At 45.5% G+C, this 13,954-nt stretch overlaps 1 protein-coding gene and 1 long non-coding RNA gene across 7 annotated transcripts in view; one reads left to right on the forward strand and one right to left on the reverse strand.

The window, feature by feature from the left end:
• Positions 1–2,683: 2,683 nt before the first annotated feature.
• Positions 2,684–13,954, forward strand: part of ARHGEF28 (Rho guanine nucleotide exchange factor 28) — a 132,619-nt gene continuing 121,348 nt past the window's right edge. The window contains exon 1 of one of the 6 annotated variants that reach the window (XM_083703096.1): positions 2,684–2,834. Coding sequence is in view for 3 of the 6 variants with exons in the window: in XM_083703095.1 (XP_083559221.1) it covers positions 11,134–11,155 (22 nt within the window). In the remaining 3 variants the exon portion in view is untranslated. Of the gene's footprint in view, positions 2,835–10,844; positions 10,926–11,007; positions 11,156–13,954 lie in introns of those variants that run through there. The other 5 variants (XM_083703093.1, XM_083703094.1, XM_083703095.1 and 2 more) reach the window with 5 other exon arrangements.
• On the reverse strand, positions 7,512–10,184 carry LOC310827256. The gene is made up of 2 exons (XR_014556261.1): positions 10,121–10,184; positions 7,512–7,645 (listed from the first exon to the last, which is right to left on the reverse strand). It is a non-coding gene; the product is annotated as an uncharacterized lncRNA (long non-coding RNA).

Consider the following 13,954-nt stretch of genomic DNA (forward strand, 5'->3'; position numbering starts at 1 on the left):
AATTGAATAGCCTGCTGGTTGAAAGGGATGCTTATATATCTGATAGGATTCTTTATTAGAGTGCTAAGTCTTTTGTGATAGAAATTCAGTCTTATCCAAATGGCTTCAGAAATGTTTCATAGAAATCAGAAGTATAGATAAACAGGAGTGAGATTTAATAAAGATAAACTGAGATGGAGTAGGAATGAGAAAAGTAAATTAATTGTAAATGGAATGACTAAGAATCATACACTTACTGCTAGTTAAGTTGCTCAAGGCAGGAGATACGCCTATTGAGATTGATGTTTCCCATGCATCACCATCTATGTGACCAGGAATATTTTTATAACTTGCTTCCAGATGAAAAGTTTGACATGGAGTAATACTAATTTATGGTGCAGAACTTCAGTATACAGTGGTACCTCAGGTTAAGAACTTAATTTGTTCTGGAGGTTCATTAACCTGAAACTGTTCTTAACCTCAGTACCACTTTTGCTAATGGGGTCTCCCGCTGCAGCCACACAATTTCTGTTCTCATCCTGAAGCAAAGTTCTTAACCCGAGGTTCTATTTCTGGGTTAGTGGAGTCTGTAACTTGAAGCATCTGTAACCTGAGGTACCACTGTATATTTAAGAATGCTGAACTCTTAACAGTAGACAACATACTGTTTTTGTTTATTTGTAAAGCAAACAGAGTGATATGATAGAGCTATTGTTGCTTCATGTAGTCATTTGTTTGTTAAACCATCATTTGATTAAATGCTATTCACTACTTATTTTTTTGGTAATGCTTCCTAAACTGGCCCAACCTGTTTGATTAGCTGTAACAGTGGCCAAAAGAAATACGGTAAGTGGTTACTTTCAACTGTGGAAAGGGCCTTTGAACACACAAATGGGTATGGGTGGTTCTTTTGTGCTTTAAATAATGTGTGAATACTGGTCATTGACCATAATAAAGAAACTGGTTGATTGGGTCATAATGTGAGAATCCATGTCCATATCAATTATTTGATCATAAATTAAGGGATGTGGGTGGCGCTGTGGGTTAAACCACAGAGCCTAGGACTTGCCGATCAGAAGGTCAGTGGTTTGAATTCCCGCGACGGGGTGAGCTCCCGTTGCTCGGTCCCTGCTCCTGCCAAACTAGCAGTTCGAAAGCACCTCAAAGTGCAAGTAGATAAATAGGTACCACTCCAGAGGGAAGGTAAACGGCATTTCCGTGTGCTGCTCTGGTTCGCCAGAAGTGGCTTAGTCATGCTGGCCACATGACCCAGAAGCTGTACGTTGGCTCCCTCGGCCAATAAAGCGAGATGAGCGCAGCAACCCCAGAGTCGGCCATGACCGGACCTAATGGTCAGGGGTCCCTTTACCTTTACCTTAACTTTGAGTACATAGTGCAGGGAAATTCTCTTTTCTCCATAAATGCTTCCACAGCTGCATCAGTGTCCCTTGTGCATCTTTGTGGCACTGCTCCAGGGCTGCAATTACGTGCTAGCAGCAATGCTATGCAATCCAGTGGAACAATCCTAATATTTTCCAAGTCGTTAGTCCCATGGATGTCTGTAATCAAACCAGGGAAGCCAACTTTATTATGGGATGTCTTACACTTGTATCCCCACTCCCTCTTCCTCCCTGTGCGCATGAACACAGTGGTCTCCCCTTCCCCAGTCATTTAACCTCTACCCTCAATGGTGCGCAAATATTCTTCACAAATAATAGGAACAATCGGGCGACTGCAATAGAATCCTCCAGATTCTCTTTGGACTATTCTTGATCCTCATGAAGTCCAGCCTGGGCTGGCCTTAAGCTAATGCCCTGTATCTCATAAACCATCTGCTGCCCCCAAGGGCGATTCAATGCAAGAATTGGAAGCAAGTTTAAACTGGCAGCAACAAATTTAATCACATTTATATCTCTAGGTGGTGTACACGGTTCCCTTCCCCCCTTGCATCCTCACAACAACCCTGTGAGGGAAGATTAGGCTGAGAGGCAGTGAGCAGCCCAAGATCACCCAGGGTGGATTTGAACTCCGGACTCCCAGTCTGTGGTTAGTCTGACATGCTAACCACTACACTGCCTCTTTCTTGAGCCAAGCCAGCCCTGCTTCCAGAAAATGGCCACAGACTTGCATCTTTCTTATCTAGGTAGGGCTGGATTCCCAGACAGGGAAGAAGGGCTGTGCATGCGGAAGGACCCAGGTTCGAGTCCCAGCATCGCCAGACAGGGCTGGGAGTGGGGGGAAAACACGCCTGTCTGATAATCCTGGCGAGCCACTGCCAGTCGGAGCCGGCATGACGGAGGTATAGGGGTGAATGGGCTGACTCTAGGCGTGGTCCTAATCCACGGGCACTAAGTACTCTTGGCCTGAAAGCTTCTCCCTCCCAAGCCACCATCTTGGCAGCGGAGGCGACTCCACATTTTGCCTCAGCTTGTCCCGACACCTTTCGGGGCTTTTTCGTCGCCCGGGTGCAGCCGTTGCGTGGCGCAGGGCGGCCCGCAAGAGGTCGCTGCCCGGCTCCCGTCAGCTGCCCGGGAGAGTTTTCACACGCGCTCTCGGGAGCCGAGAAGCCCAGCCGCTCCCTGGCCGCTTGGGGCGGCCCTGCCGGCGCTCGCCAGCAACAAGTCGGACGGGGAGGGAGAGAGGGAAGGAAGGATGGGCGGGCAGGCGGCGCCCGGCTCCGCCCCTCGGGAGCCTCCTCGGGAGCAGCAGTAGCTGCAGCAGCAGCCGGCGACGGTGCCGGGCAGGCAGAACCCCTCGAGGGCGCGCCAGTTCGGAGGTGGCGCCGGAGCGCTTCTTCGGCCCCCGGCTGCGCTCCAAGGGCCACTCCGGGACTCCTCTGGGGGAGCCAGCAACAGGTAATGCCCACACCGGGGCTTGGGACTCCGCTTTCTGGCGGGGCTGGGGGAGAAGGGACTTTTCCAAAGTCTGGCTTTCTGCTGTTTTTCTCAGCAGGTGTCTTTCATCTCTCTCTTTCCCATGGCGCCTTTGGCTTTAATAAGTGTGAGATACAGCAATTCAACAGGCGCAGCTTTTTTTTTTTTTTGCTATGCCAAGGCAGTGTTTTGGTACCTCTCCGCCCGCCCTCCCTCCCTTCCCCTCCCTTGGCATAAACTTATCTGCCTTTGCTGACAGTGAGAGGCAGAAATCCAACCGATGTAGCTCCTTGCTGCGGCAAGGCGTGATGGGGGAAAGGCTCACCTCTGGGATATCTGCCTGTCACGTAAAACGGTGGCACAACCTTGCCAGGTCAGTGTGTGGGGTGCCAGGGAGAAAAAAGTCTCTCCTCAAAAAGATTAGCTGAAGTTTTCAGTGCTGTGGTGGCATTTTGTGTTTGCAGCCAAGTTTGCCGGGTGTATATACTCTGAAACAGGGGCGGGCAGACGGTAGATTGGGATCTGCCTGGTGATCTGCTCTAGACTGGGGAGGGTTTCTGATTCCCAGTAACAATTAACAATAGCAACAAGAAAAGCAACTTTCCTCACCTAAATTAGGCTGCTGAAATGAGGAAAGCCAAGCAGGTGTGGATTTGTGTGTGTAAGGACAGTCGGCTCTGTTCAAAACAAGTACTAAAACACCTTTCTAGGCTTAGCATTTGCTCAGAGGTGTTATTTAATTCTGTGTGTCTTTTGCATAGGATTCTGGCTGGTGGCTCCTGGGGTTGAAGTTAAACACAAACAAAGCTCTGAGAAGCCTGAAGTTTGCTCAACTCTTCTCCAAAAGGATTAGCTACTTTACCATTAGGTCTAATGAAATGTTCTGTATAATTTGAAGGCTTGCATGCACACATCTACACAACAGGGTGAATTTCGTTTAGTAAAATAACATATTGCCTTATCTTATTTTGCGGATCCAGGAGAAACTCAACTGCCTCGTCTAGGAATGGGGTGTTTGTGGCCTTTCAGATACTATAGCTGGACTACAACTTCCATAATCCTTGACCACTGGCCAGGCTGGCTGGGTTACAGATCCCCTACCTTTGACCTACTCTAAGCCAGATTAGGCAAGGTGCATGTAATAGTCGTGGTGGTGCTTGGGCCAGTGTTCCTGTGAACACCTACTTTTTCCTTCTGCCTGATTAAGAGTTCTGTGTCAATCAAAGGGATACATAGATGCATATGTCTTTGCAGCACCTATTTTCCAGGTCCAGTACAGCCACATCTGCTAGCTGGTCTCAGTCTTGTACTATATAACCTAGCTTTTCTGACTTGGGACTTGTCTGCACTGGTGCCATATGTAGCATGTCAAACTTGATTTCACAGTGAATTTCATGCATGGCTCACCTGTGGTATCGGCACAATGCAGCTGGCATCTCAAAATGCCTGTGCTAAAAACACTACACCACCTTCCCAAAGAGGTGTTGAACAATTTACAGTGCAACAAGTTGAAATGTAAACAGTTTTTGCAATTGACCAAAATGAACTTGCAGCCCTAAGGAGCCTCCTCTGGTGTCACCTTTGTTGGAGGATCAGGGCCCGGCCATCCCATGCCCTTATCTCCTTGCCTCCCTCCGTCTCTCAAAGGCATATACTGTTAGGCCTCCTTACTTTGGGTGGAGTTCTCACCTGTCAAGTATCTTGCAGTCTAGGTTGCTGGCCAAACTAAGGGTTGTTGTTTCAATTTTTTTATTTTATTTGGCATACTGATTTCCACCTAGAACAATCACCACCCTTTCTGGTTGCTTCTGACCATGGACTCAGAAAGGGTGATACCTGTCAATCTCTAGCACACTCAACATGACCTCAAGCCCAACATGTCAGTCATTCTCCAAACTGGTGTTGCGTGAGAAATAAACGAATTAAATTATTAAAGGAGCTTGCAAGGAGAAGGCTGCTCGTTTCATCTCTGCATGTTTGAGTGGCTGCTTTCTCTCCACCTGATTCCTGTCAGCATTGTGGATAGGCCATTCTGTCCCTTTTGCAGAGCCAGTTGAATCATCCAGTGGCTCTCAGTGCAAAGCCATAGCAGAAGTATCTTCCCCCCCACCAACTGCTCACTGAGGAGGAGGAGGTCTGTTGCATTTCTGTATGAGTGACCAGTGTTCGAAATTAGCCAGGCGCCAGGCGCCTTTTGCACCTGTCTATCAGCCGCAGGCTACTAATTGAAGATGCCTGGGTGCCAGGATGGGTCACCATCTGGAGGTGCATGCCTGAGGATTGTTGGATCTTGGCTGTTTTCACACACTAGCAACACATCCTGTGGAATTCTATTTGTTATATTTCATTTGAACGCTCGGAATGAATTTCAGGCACTGAAATGCTTTTTCTGTGCAGCAAAAGAGGTAGATGTAGACTAATATATATGTGGACTGTCCTTGGATCAAGTGACTTTTCTTCTTTTAAGTTCTCAAAGTTCTTAAGCGAGCTCAAGGTTGTCATCTGAACTAGCCAGATGTTTAACTGAGAATTAATCACAGTCAGCCCATCATTTGAAAAACAATTCTTTAGAGCTGTCTTACCCAAAAAATGACAACTAGACATTCCATTTTGGTGACTGTATCCTTTGTATAAGGAGCCATTTGGCCCATAGCTTATATATCTGAGTTTCTAACACTGCCAGAATGACTGCTCTGTGGTTGCCTCCTGCCAGTCAGCATTTGCTATGGGTTGGGTCATTCTGTTTCAGCTCTGAATTGAATTTTGAATCGTTCAGTTGTACCTGATGTAGAGAAACAGCAGACTAACCTGCCTCCAGGGTAGGCAACCTATTGTATCTCTGTATGAGCCACTGCTTTGAGATTACCATATTCTAGTCAAGAAGCCCCCCCCCCCCCCGGTGCCATGCCCAGAAATGCCGCATACCCAACTCCCTCCATCAACAGCCACCATTGTCAATGGTCAGGCATGATGGGAATTGTAGTCTGGCAGAATCTTGGAGGGCCATAGGTTCCCTACCCCCGATATAAAATAACCACCCACTGTACATGTTGCATTTCTGCAGAGTTTGCACCCATCCGTTGAAGGTGATGCATTCTGTGTCCTGCTGTAGCGACTGAATTCCAGGACATGTGTGCTTGCGGCTTTCCCCTTTCAAGTGTGTGTAAGTTATTAGCAACCACACATGTACAGTTTGAAAAGGGAAATGCTCTTAATTTTATTGACTTTTTCATCAATAAGTTTCCCCCCCTGCGTTTCACTGTAAAATGACGTCAAGGAGGCTAATAATAATTAAAGCATTATGCAGTGCTGTGACGCAGTAAATGCAGTGCTAACAAAGCAAGATAAAGCAGCGAAACCAGCAGATGAAAGCAGCAGATAGAAGTTTCCACTAGTAGCTCTTGTGTACCATGAAAACCTTGGGAGAATTTATAGACATGGGATGTGCCCTGCAGTACTGATGCAAATGTATATGGTTTTTTTATTATTATTATAGAGTTTGCAGTTGGAAAGCATCTTCTATGACTCCTGCAACTATGCAGATGCTAAATGTACAGTGGTACCTCAGGTTACATACGCTTCAGGTTACAGACTCCGCTAACCCAGAAATAGTACCTCGGGTTAAGAACTTTGCTTCAGGATGAGAACAGAAATCATGCACTGGCGGCACGGCGGCAGCAGGAGGCCCCATTAGCTAAAGTGGTGCTTCAGGTTAAGAACCGTTTCAGATTAAGAACGGACCTCCGGAATGAATTAAGTACTTAACCCGAGGTACCACTGTATTGCTTTTCCTTTCCTTTGGGTCACAGGCCCAGAGGGGTGTGTGTCTTGTCATCTGGGCAGTCCAGGACCTCCATAAACACTTCCCAGGAGAGGTCACTTGCTGTTACCCAGGGGTGCCCAAACGTTTTTCAAAGAGGGCCAGATTTGATGAAGTGAACATGCGTGAGGGCCGACCACAGTTACTGAGCTTTTTTTTTTTTTTTTTTTACAGTTTTACCCCAAAGTTGTTGAGCTTTTTAAAGGATTTTACCCCAGGACATATACTGCCACGGGGGCCGGATTGAATCGACTGGCGGGACGAATTGGGCCCACGAAACGGACTTTAGGCATGCCTGCTGTTACCCAAGTATAAAAGCTCACTGTAAGAGGTGGTGCTCAGATGACGCAAATCGAGTAACAGAATAAAGATGCACGCTTCTTTAGGAGTCAGCCACATCAAAATGATTGCATAATGTCTATAGATTTGCTGGTCCATTAATTAAATGCTATGCAAATTCTCTTGGCACACATCCGCTAAGCATTGCTAGTTGGAACGTAGGATTATGTTACAGCACATTAAACTGTAAATGAGAATTATTGCTACTGAACCAACAAGTTCAGTTCCCACAGTTAAAGGGGGAAATGTAAATGAGGAAGCTATCATAGTTAGAGAGTTGTAAAACACAACCCTCAGCCCCCAGTCTACCTGGTGTGCTTTTTCTGTGCTGTTTGGCTTGTTCGCAAGATTTAAATTTCTGGCTTGCTTGTTCCTTTGAGCAGACTAGACTTCCCAGACTGATTTGCTGATTGTTATTTCTAGTATCCAGCGTGCAAAACTGTTTCCTCTTTGAAAGGCTTGTCCCTGCTGCCCCCCCCTCCAGGAGACAGAAATGGGAATAACTTAAGATGCTTTTATGTGTGATGCTTCTGTTGTTGCTGTTAAAAGAAGGGTTGAAGTAGCAGGATTTGAAAAGGAAGCAATGTGCGTAACAAGTGGCTTGGCAGGCTCACACCGAGGATCACTTTTTGACCTAGAAGAAGGAAGTGTGGAAAAAGATAGAGCTTTGAATGGAAACATGAACCCCCTTATAGGAGACGCAGGGAAGGGGGGAAATACGATGCTATGGCGGGGGGGGGGGGAGTCCAGTGAAAGTAGGTAAAGGTAAAGGGACCCCTGACCATTAGGTCCAGTCGTGGCTGACTCTGGGGTTACAGCGCTCATCTCGCTTTATTGGCCGAGGGAGCCGGCGTACAGCTTCCGGGTCATGTGGCCAGCATGACTAAGCCGCTTCTGGCAAACCAGAACAGCACATGGAAACGCCGTTTACCTTCCCGCCAGAGCGGTACCTATTTATTTACTTGCACTTTTGATGTGCTTTTGAACTGCTAGGTGGGCATGAGCAGGGACCGAGCAACGGGAGCTCACCCCGTCGCGGGGATTCAAACCACCGACCTTCTGATCAGCAAGTCCTAGACTCTGTGGTTGAACCCACAGCGCCACCTGCGTCCCTCCAGTGAAAGTGGGCAGTGCTAATACTCTGATCTGTGCATTGCAAAGGATACCTCTATTGCATTAAGAACCACCAGACACCCATATAGATACCACACGAGATGTTCAAAGACCATTTAAATCTCCCATATGAAACCACTCATAGAGTCAGGTCAGCAAAACATTTGCTATATAGACTGCCAGCACAGGGAGTCATTGAAACAACTCCTTCCAGCACACTTGAGACAGCAATGGAGTACGTTAGAATGGTATGTTCAGAATATGAAAGTCAATCCATGCATGTGTTTTGGCATGGATAGAATTGTGGCATTTATTGAATGATCCCAACACATGATGTGGGATAGCCATGATTTCCCAATATTTTTTTAAACTACAAAGCAAGCAGGTGGATGGCCTCAAAGCAGTAGAACTTGGAGAGGTGTTTAGCCCTCACCCCTATGCTATTGTCCCAGTTGATACACCTGCTTGTTCCTCCCCTTCAGTGAGAGTATTAGTAGCCTCAAAATGGGGGGGGGGGGAAAGGTGGAGGAGAAAAGGGTTAACACTGCCCTCCTCACCCGCAGCCATGGTGCAGTTAGGTCATTATAGACTATGGGCTTAATAGACTGGGGTGCTCTTAAGATGGTAACATACATTATTTCACAATGTGGCAAGCCAGCCTTGGTTCATTTGGGGACCCCCCTGTTCTGCTGAGTGAGGGGTTCTGGATTCCTGCGCCTAAGTCTTGCCTTGTTAAGACCACATCTCCAAGTGAGTTTTTACAGGTTCTTGCAGCTGCTTCTAAGCATTGAAAAATAGTTGCCAGGAGTCTAATCACAGGTCATGGGTAGTTTGGTGCTTAGCAGCTTTGTAATTTGGGACAGCTCTTATTACACTTTTCAGGAACTGATCTTTAACTTTAGATCCCCCCCTTTTATTTGTTTTCAACATTGAGGTGATCCCTCAGGTGAACTCTGATGTGTTTTTATTGTGCTTGTGTTGTGTGTTTGTATTGTGTTTTCATTAATGACAATACATGAAACACCTGAAAAGAAAGAAAGGGTAAGATGTGTCTGTTGGCGTGCCTCTGCTGAACTCTTAGCCAACAAAAATGTTCCTGACAGGTTTCCCCCCTGCTAATGTGGCCATGGGAGAATGCCCCAGAACCCTTTCCGCTTTTACATATTGCTAATGCGACTGTCAAGTTCTGATTACAGAATCTTTATTATTAGTGGCAGCCTGTGAGCTTATGAAATGCCACACCCTTGGTTAAGAAGCTATTGCTGATTCACCAATTGGGTGTGGTGGTGGTGGTGAGGAATAGGACTCCTACCTATAGCCAAGCAAATTTGGTCCTAATTCCCAGAAGCAATCCTTTATTTCTAATGTTGAGCAATGCTTTTGTGAACATTTTTGGTTAAAAAGCAAGTTCCCGCCTTCTTCATAAGGTGGAAGTAAATGCTACAAGGGGCATGGGGCTGCCTCCTCCCACTTGTCTAGTACAGTTGACTCCATGCTCTGATGTAATTGCACGGCAGATGGAATTCAGCCTGGGGCTGCCATAGTTGATGGTAAACCCATGCCCTTTGTAATGTTCAGTTACACTCTGTGATGATAAGGGTTGAATGCATGTAGGCAATGCCTGCTGAAAATTCAGAAGGCAGAGGTGCAGTTTGGAGCTCAGTTAAAGGTAAAGGTAAAGGGACCCTGACCATTAGGTCCAGTCGTGGCCGACTCTGGGGTTGCGGCGCTCATCTCGCTTTATTGGCCAAGGGAGCCTGCGTACAGCTTCCGGGTCATGTGGCCAGCATGACTCTGGCGAACCAGAGCAGCGCACGGAAACACCGTTTACCTTCCCGCCGGAGCGGTACCTATTTATCTACTTGCACTTTGACGTGCTTTCGAACTGCTAGGTTGGCAGGAGCAGGGACCGAGCAACAGGAGCTCACCCTGTCACGGGGATTCAAACCGCCAACCTTCTGATCAGCAAGCCTAGTTACTCTTCCATTTTTCTTACCTCTAGAAATTTTTGCAATACAGGTGTTTTATTTTTATATATTTTCAAATGCCATTTTTCTTATGTTCCCCCAGATGGGGATCAATATGTTCCTGCCCCAATATGTTGCCCCAATATGTTCCTGCCAAATGGGCAGGATGTGGAGGGGAGGCCAGACTCCATGTATCCCTCTTCTGAAGTTATTTTGCCATCGCTGGGGTGTTGTGTTTAAATATCTGTTTTCTTTTCCCTTTCAGTTTACGAAGCAGCTGGCAGGTGGCGGCGGGTGTTGTGCAGTTCCAAACAATAGCAGCATAAATGTTTCTTAGGGGGAAGAAGGAAGGATAAATAAAGTTAATCTGTACATGTGATCACTTAGCCAAGTATTCTTCCCTGTTGTGTACTTTGCTTAATCTGATTTCTTTAATGGTGCGCAAACTAAAATAATCTTCTAACTCATTCTTTCCATTAAAAATTGGTCCTCATTTAGTATCTCATCACAATGGGCTTTGTTTGACACTTCCAGGCAAAACGTACCCTTTCTTGGGGCTCTGGCAGTGGGGAACTTTCCTGATATGCAGTGCTTCTAGAAAACTTGAAAATCCTTCATCCTGAGAGCAAGCCCCAAACTGGTTGTCTGCTGAGCAGTTTCTCAGCCCACAGCTGGCCTTAACATAAGTCACCCTGAGCCACTTGTCTCAGGTGGCAGTTTGGTGACAGTTTGCCCTGGTGACAGTGCTTCTGGAATTCCCCTGTTGGCGGCAGCTGCCTCAGTGGGCATCTTGGCAAAACCTTGTGAGACCTGGGGTGGCTTCTCTGTGGTGAGGTAAGTAGCAACCAGCAGTGCTGTGTGGTGTAGAAGTGGCAGGTTCTGCCTTGCCTCAGGTGGCAAAAATGGCTTGATCTGGCCCTGGTCAGGCCTGCCACAACTTAGCTTTAACGGGAAAGGGGCTGCTTTCACCCTAAAAGGCAGGCAATTATGTCAGCTAAATTGCTCCATACAGGCTGTGGTTTCATGGTTTCAAGAAGCCTGAATGGCAATAAAGGATGATGCAGGTGAGAGGGCACCAGAGGTGGGCAACAAGCCTTTCAGCTGTGATTTTATTTATTTTTATTGTGTTTTTTATTTATTACTTTTATACACCGTCCTTCATTTGTAAATCTCAGGGCAGTTCACAACATAACATTACAATATAGAAAACACAAACTTATAAAAATATGAACAAAAGCAAACCAATAATCCCCCTCCCATAGCACATTTAAAAGGACATTGGAGGGCAACCATCCAAAGGCCTGGTTGAAGAGGAATGTTTTTGCCTGGTGCCTTAAGGTGTGTAATGAAGGTGCCAGCCACAACACCCTAGGGAGAGGATTCCACAAATGGGGAGCCACTGCAGAAAAGGCCCATTCTCATGTTGCCTCAGAGAATGATTGACCCCCATTATATCTGCCCTGTCCTTCCCACTTCATCTCTTTCATGAGTTTCTCCATCATATGTTCCACAGGAGGAAATTGTGTGGTTTGAGGGTTCTGTAGCCTGATCTTTTTTCACAGTCTTGGAGCTGTTTCTTTAGAGTATCTTCATTTCATCTCTGAGGCAGCACATGCAATTCCCGCCCCCCCAGCTGCTGTAAATGTCCCCGAAACAACATATAGAACAACACTGCTGTTTTTCTTCAGATGTTAGTAAGATCTTACACAAGAGCAGGAAGCCAAAGAGGATCAATTATGCGTCCTGTTGCACGTCCCTTTCAGGAAATACCATTATTAATGTGTGACTACTGGTGCTTGCTTAAAAGAAATAATGAGCATGTTTTTAAACAATGGTTGCTGTCCTTTTGCGTGGAAGACATAATATGTTCCTGAGAGTGCTTGGTTGTGGGGCTTAATGCTGCTTGAGATGCAGGCGAGTGTAATGTAAGAACAGCTATCACATGTCTGTTCCATTGCCAGGATATGGGTGATAACGAACTCTAGCTATATTCAGAGCAGGCCATTGAAATTAATGGTCCACTAATCCCAGTGGATCTACTCTGAATATCTCAAACATAGGGTGATGTGCAAAGTTGTTGTTGTTCAGGGAAGTTTTTAATATGTGACATTTTAGTGTATTTTTCATCTCTGTTGGAAGCCGCCCAGAGTGGCTGGGGAAACCCAGCCAGATGGGCGGGGTACAAATAATAAATTATTATTATTATTATTATTATTATTATTATTGTTGTTGTTGTTGTTGTTGTTGTTGTGTATGGAATTTGTTTGGGCAAAGCAGCATTGTGGCTGTCAATAATTTTAAAGTGTCCCTGGTTTCATATCTTAAAGAACAGGGTTGGGTCGAATGGCTTAAGGCTGCAGTGCTAAAACCATCTCCTCTGGGAAGGGGCCATGGCTTAGTGGTGGAGTGCATGATGAGAACACAAAAGGCCCAGGGTTCAATCCCTGCCATCTCCAGTTAAAGAGTTCAAGTTAGCAGGTATGGAGAAAGATCCCTGCCTGAAACCATGGAGAGCCAGTGAGAGTCAGCTAGTGTTCAGCTGCTGTATTGGGACCAGGGATGGAAGAATCTGTGTTAATTTCAGTTCTCTCCACTTCTCATCTTTTCCAATCTTAAATTTGGTTCTCTACATTTCTGCAGCAGTCTGAAAATTTTCTTTTTAAAAAATCCTCAACTGTGGTGAAATGGCATTGTATTTCTATTTAAATTATAGTTGTCTTTTTTTAAAATATGCATCTACACCTATAAAGCAGCACATGCAAAATTTATGCAAATATACACCCTCTTTTCTGCTTATTTTTTTTGGTGAGGCACTTCTTTTTTGGGCAATGTTTATAATAGGCTACCATAAGAATAGGGAACCCAGCACTCAATATATCTGGAGGTGATCAAAGCAGAGGCATGGCTCATGCTTGCGTGATATTTAATAGTAGAGCTATACAGAGTAGACCCAATGCACATGATGACAATGTTAGGTTCATTAATGTCAGTGGGTCTACTTTAAGTAGGACTTTACTGAATACCACCGTTTGTTCTTCGACTTTTGAGTTCTGCACAGCATTCGTGGTCTGTTTGCTGCAACTGTGTTAATTGGGCAGCTGCTACTTCTGTTTGCTAGCTTGACAATGCCCTCACGGTAAAAAGAAAGTTTGCTCTGGGCTTCCTCCACCCTGTGTGGAGCTTACTTCTGTGTACATAAGTAATGTAATGTGTGAATCAGTCCTTATTAGCCCTTTGTAGCGTTCTAGCTGGGGCTGATGGCAGTTGTAGTAAAAAAAAAAAAATCTGGAGGGCAACAGTTTAGTGAATACTGCCTTACAGGAACAAGGAATTAGTCATAGAAACAAGGAATCGGTTTTGTTTTGTTGCAGTGGAAACAGCACAGGTAGATTTGCATCCACAAGAGAAGAAATGCTTAAACAATTTCTGACTCATTGATGCCACATGGTACGAAATAATAGACTGTGCAAAACAGAAGCATATTTATTTTGGAAAATGTTCAACTTGACTAACAAATCCATTTCTGAATGAAGGTGACCTCCTTTAGGGCAGACTTTTTGTTTCAGGTCCAATTTTTGTTCCTTTTGGTGAGAGTGTTTTGCTTAGTACATTTATCAGCTAAATGATAAATCATTCCAAATTTTGTTTCCACACCCAACCTGAACTGATTTCAAATAAAATATTTTTGAGGCTGCCCACTGTGGCTGTGATGAGAGAAGGAAGGCAAACTGTTCAACGTCTTATAACTGTTTATATTTTTGCCGAATGGGAAGATTGAGTTACTCAGTTGAAAACTAAGTATTGCAGTCAACAGGTCTACACATCTTGGAAATGCTACTCCTTGCCATTAGGTGAGGAGCTTC

This window comes from Podarcis gaigeae (genome assembly GCF_964106915.1).
Source record: "Podarcis gaigeae genome assembly, chromosome: 11".
Lineage (NCBI taxonomy): Eukaryota > Metazoa > Chordata > Lepidosauria > Squamata > Lacertidae > Podarcis > Podarcis gaigeae.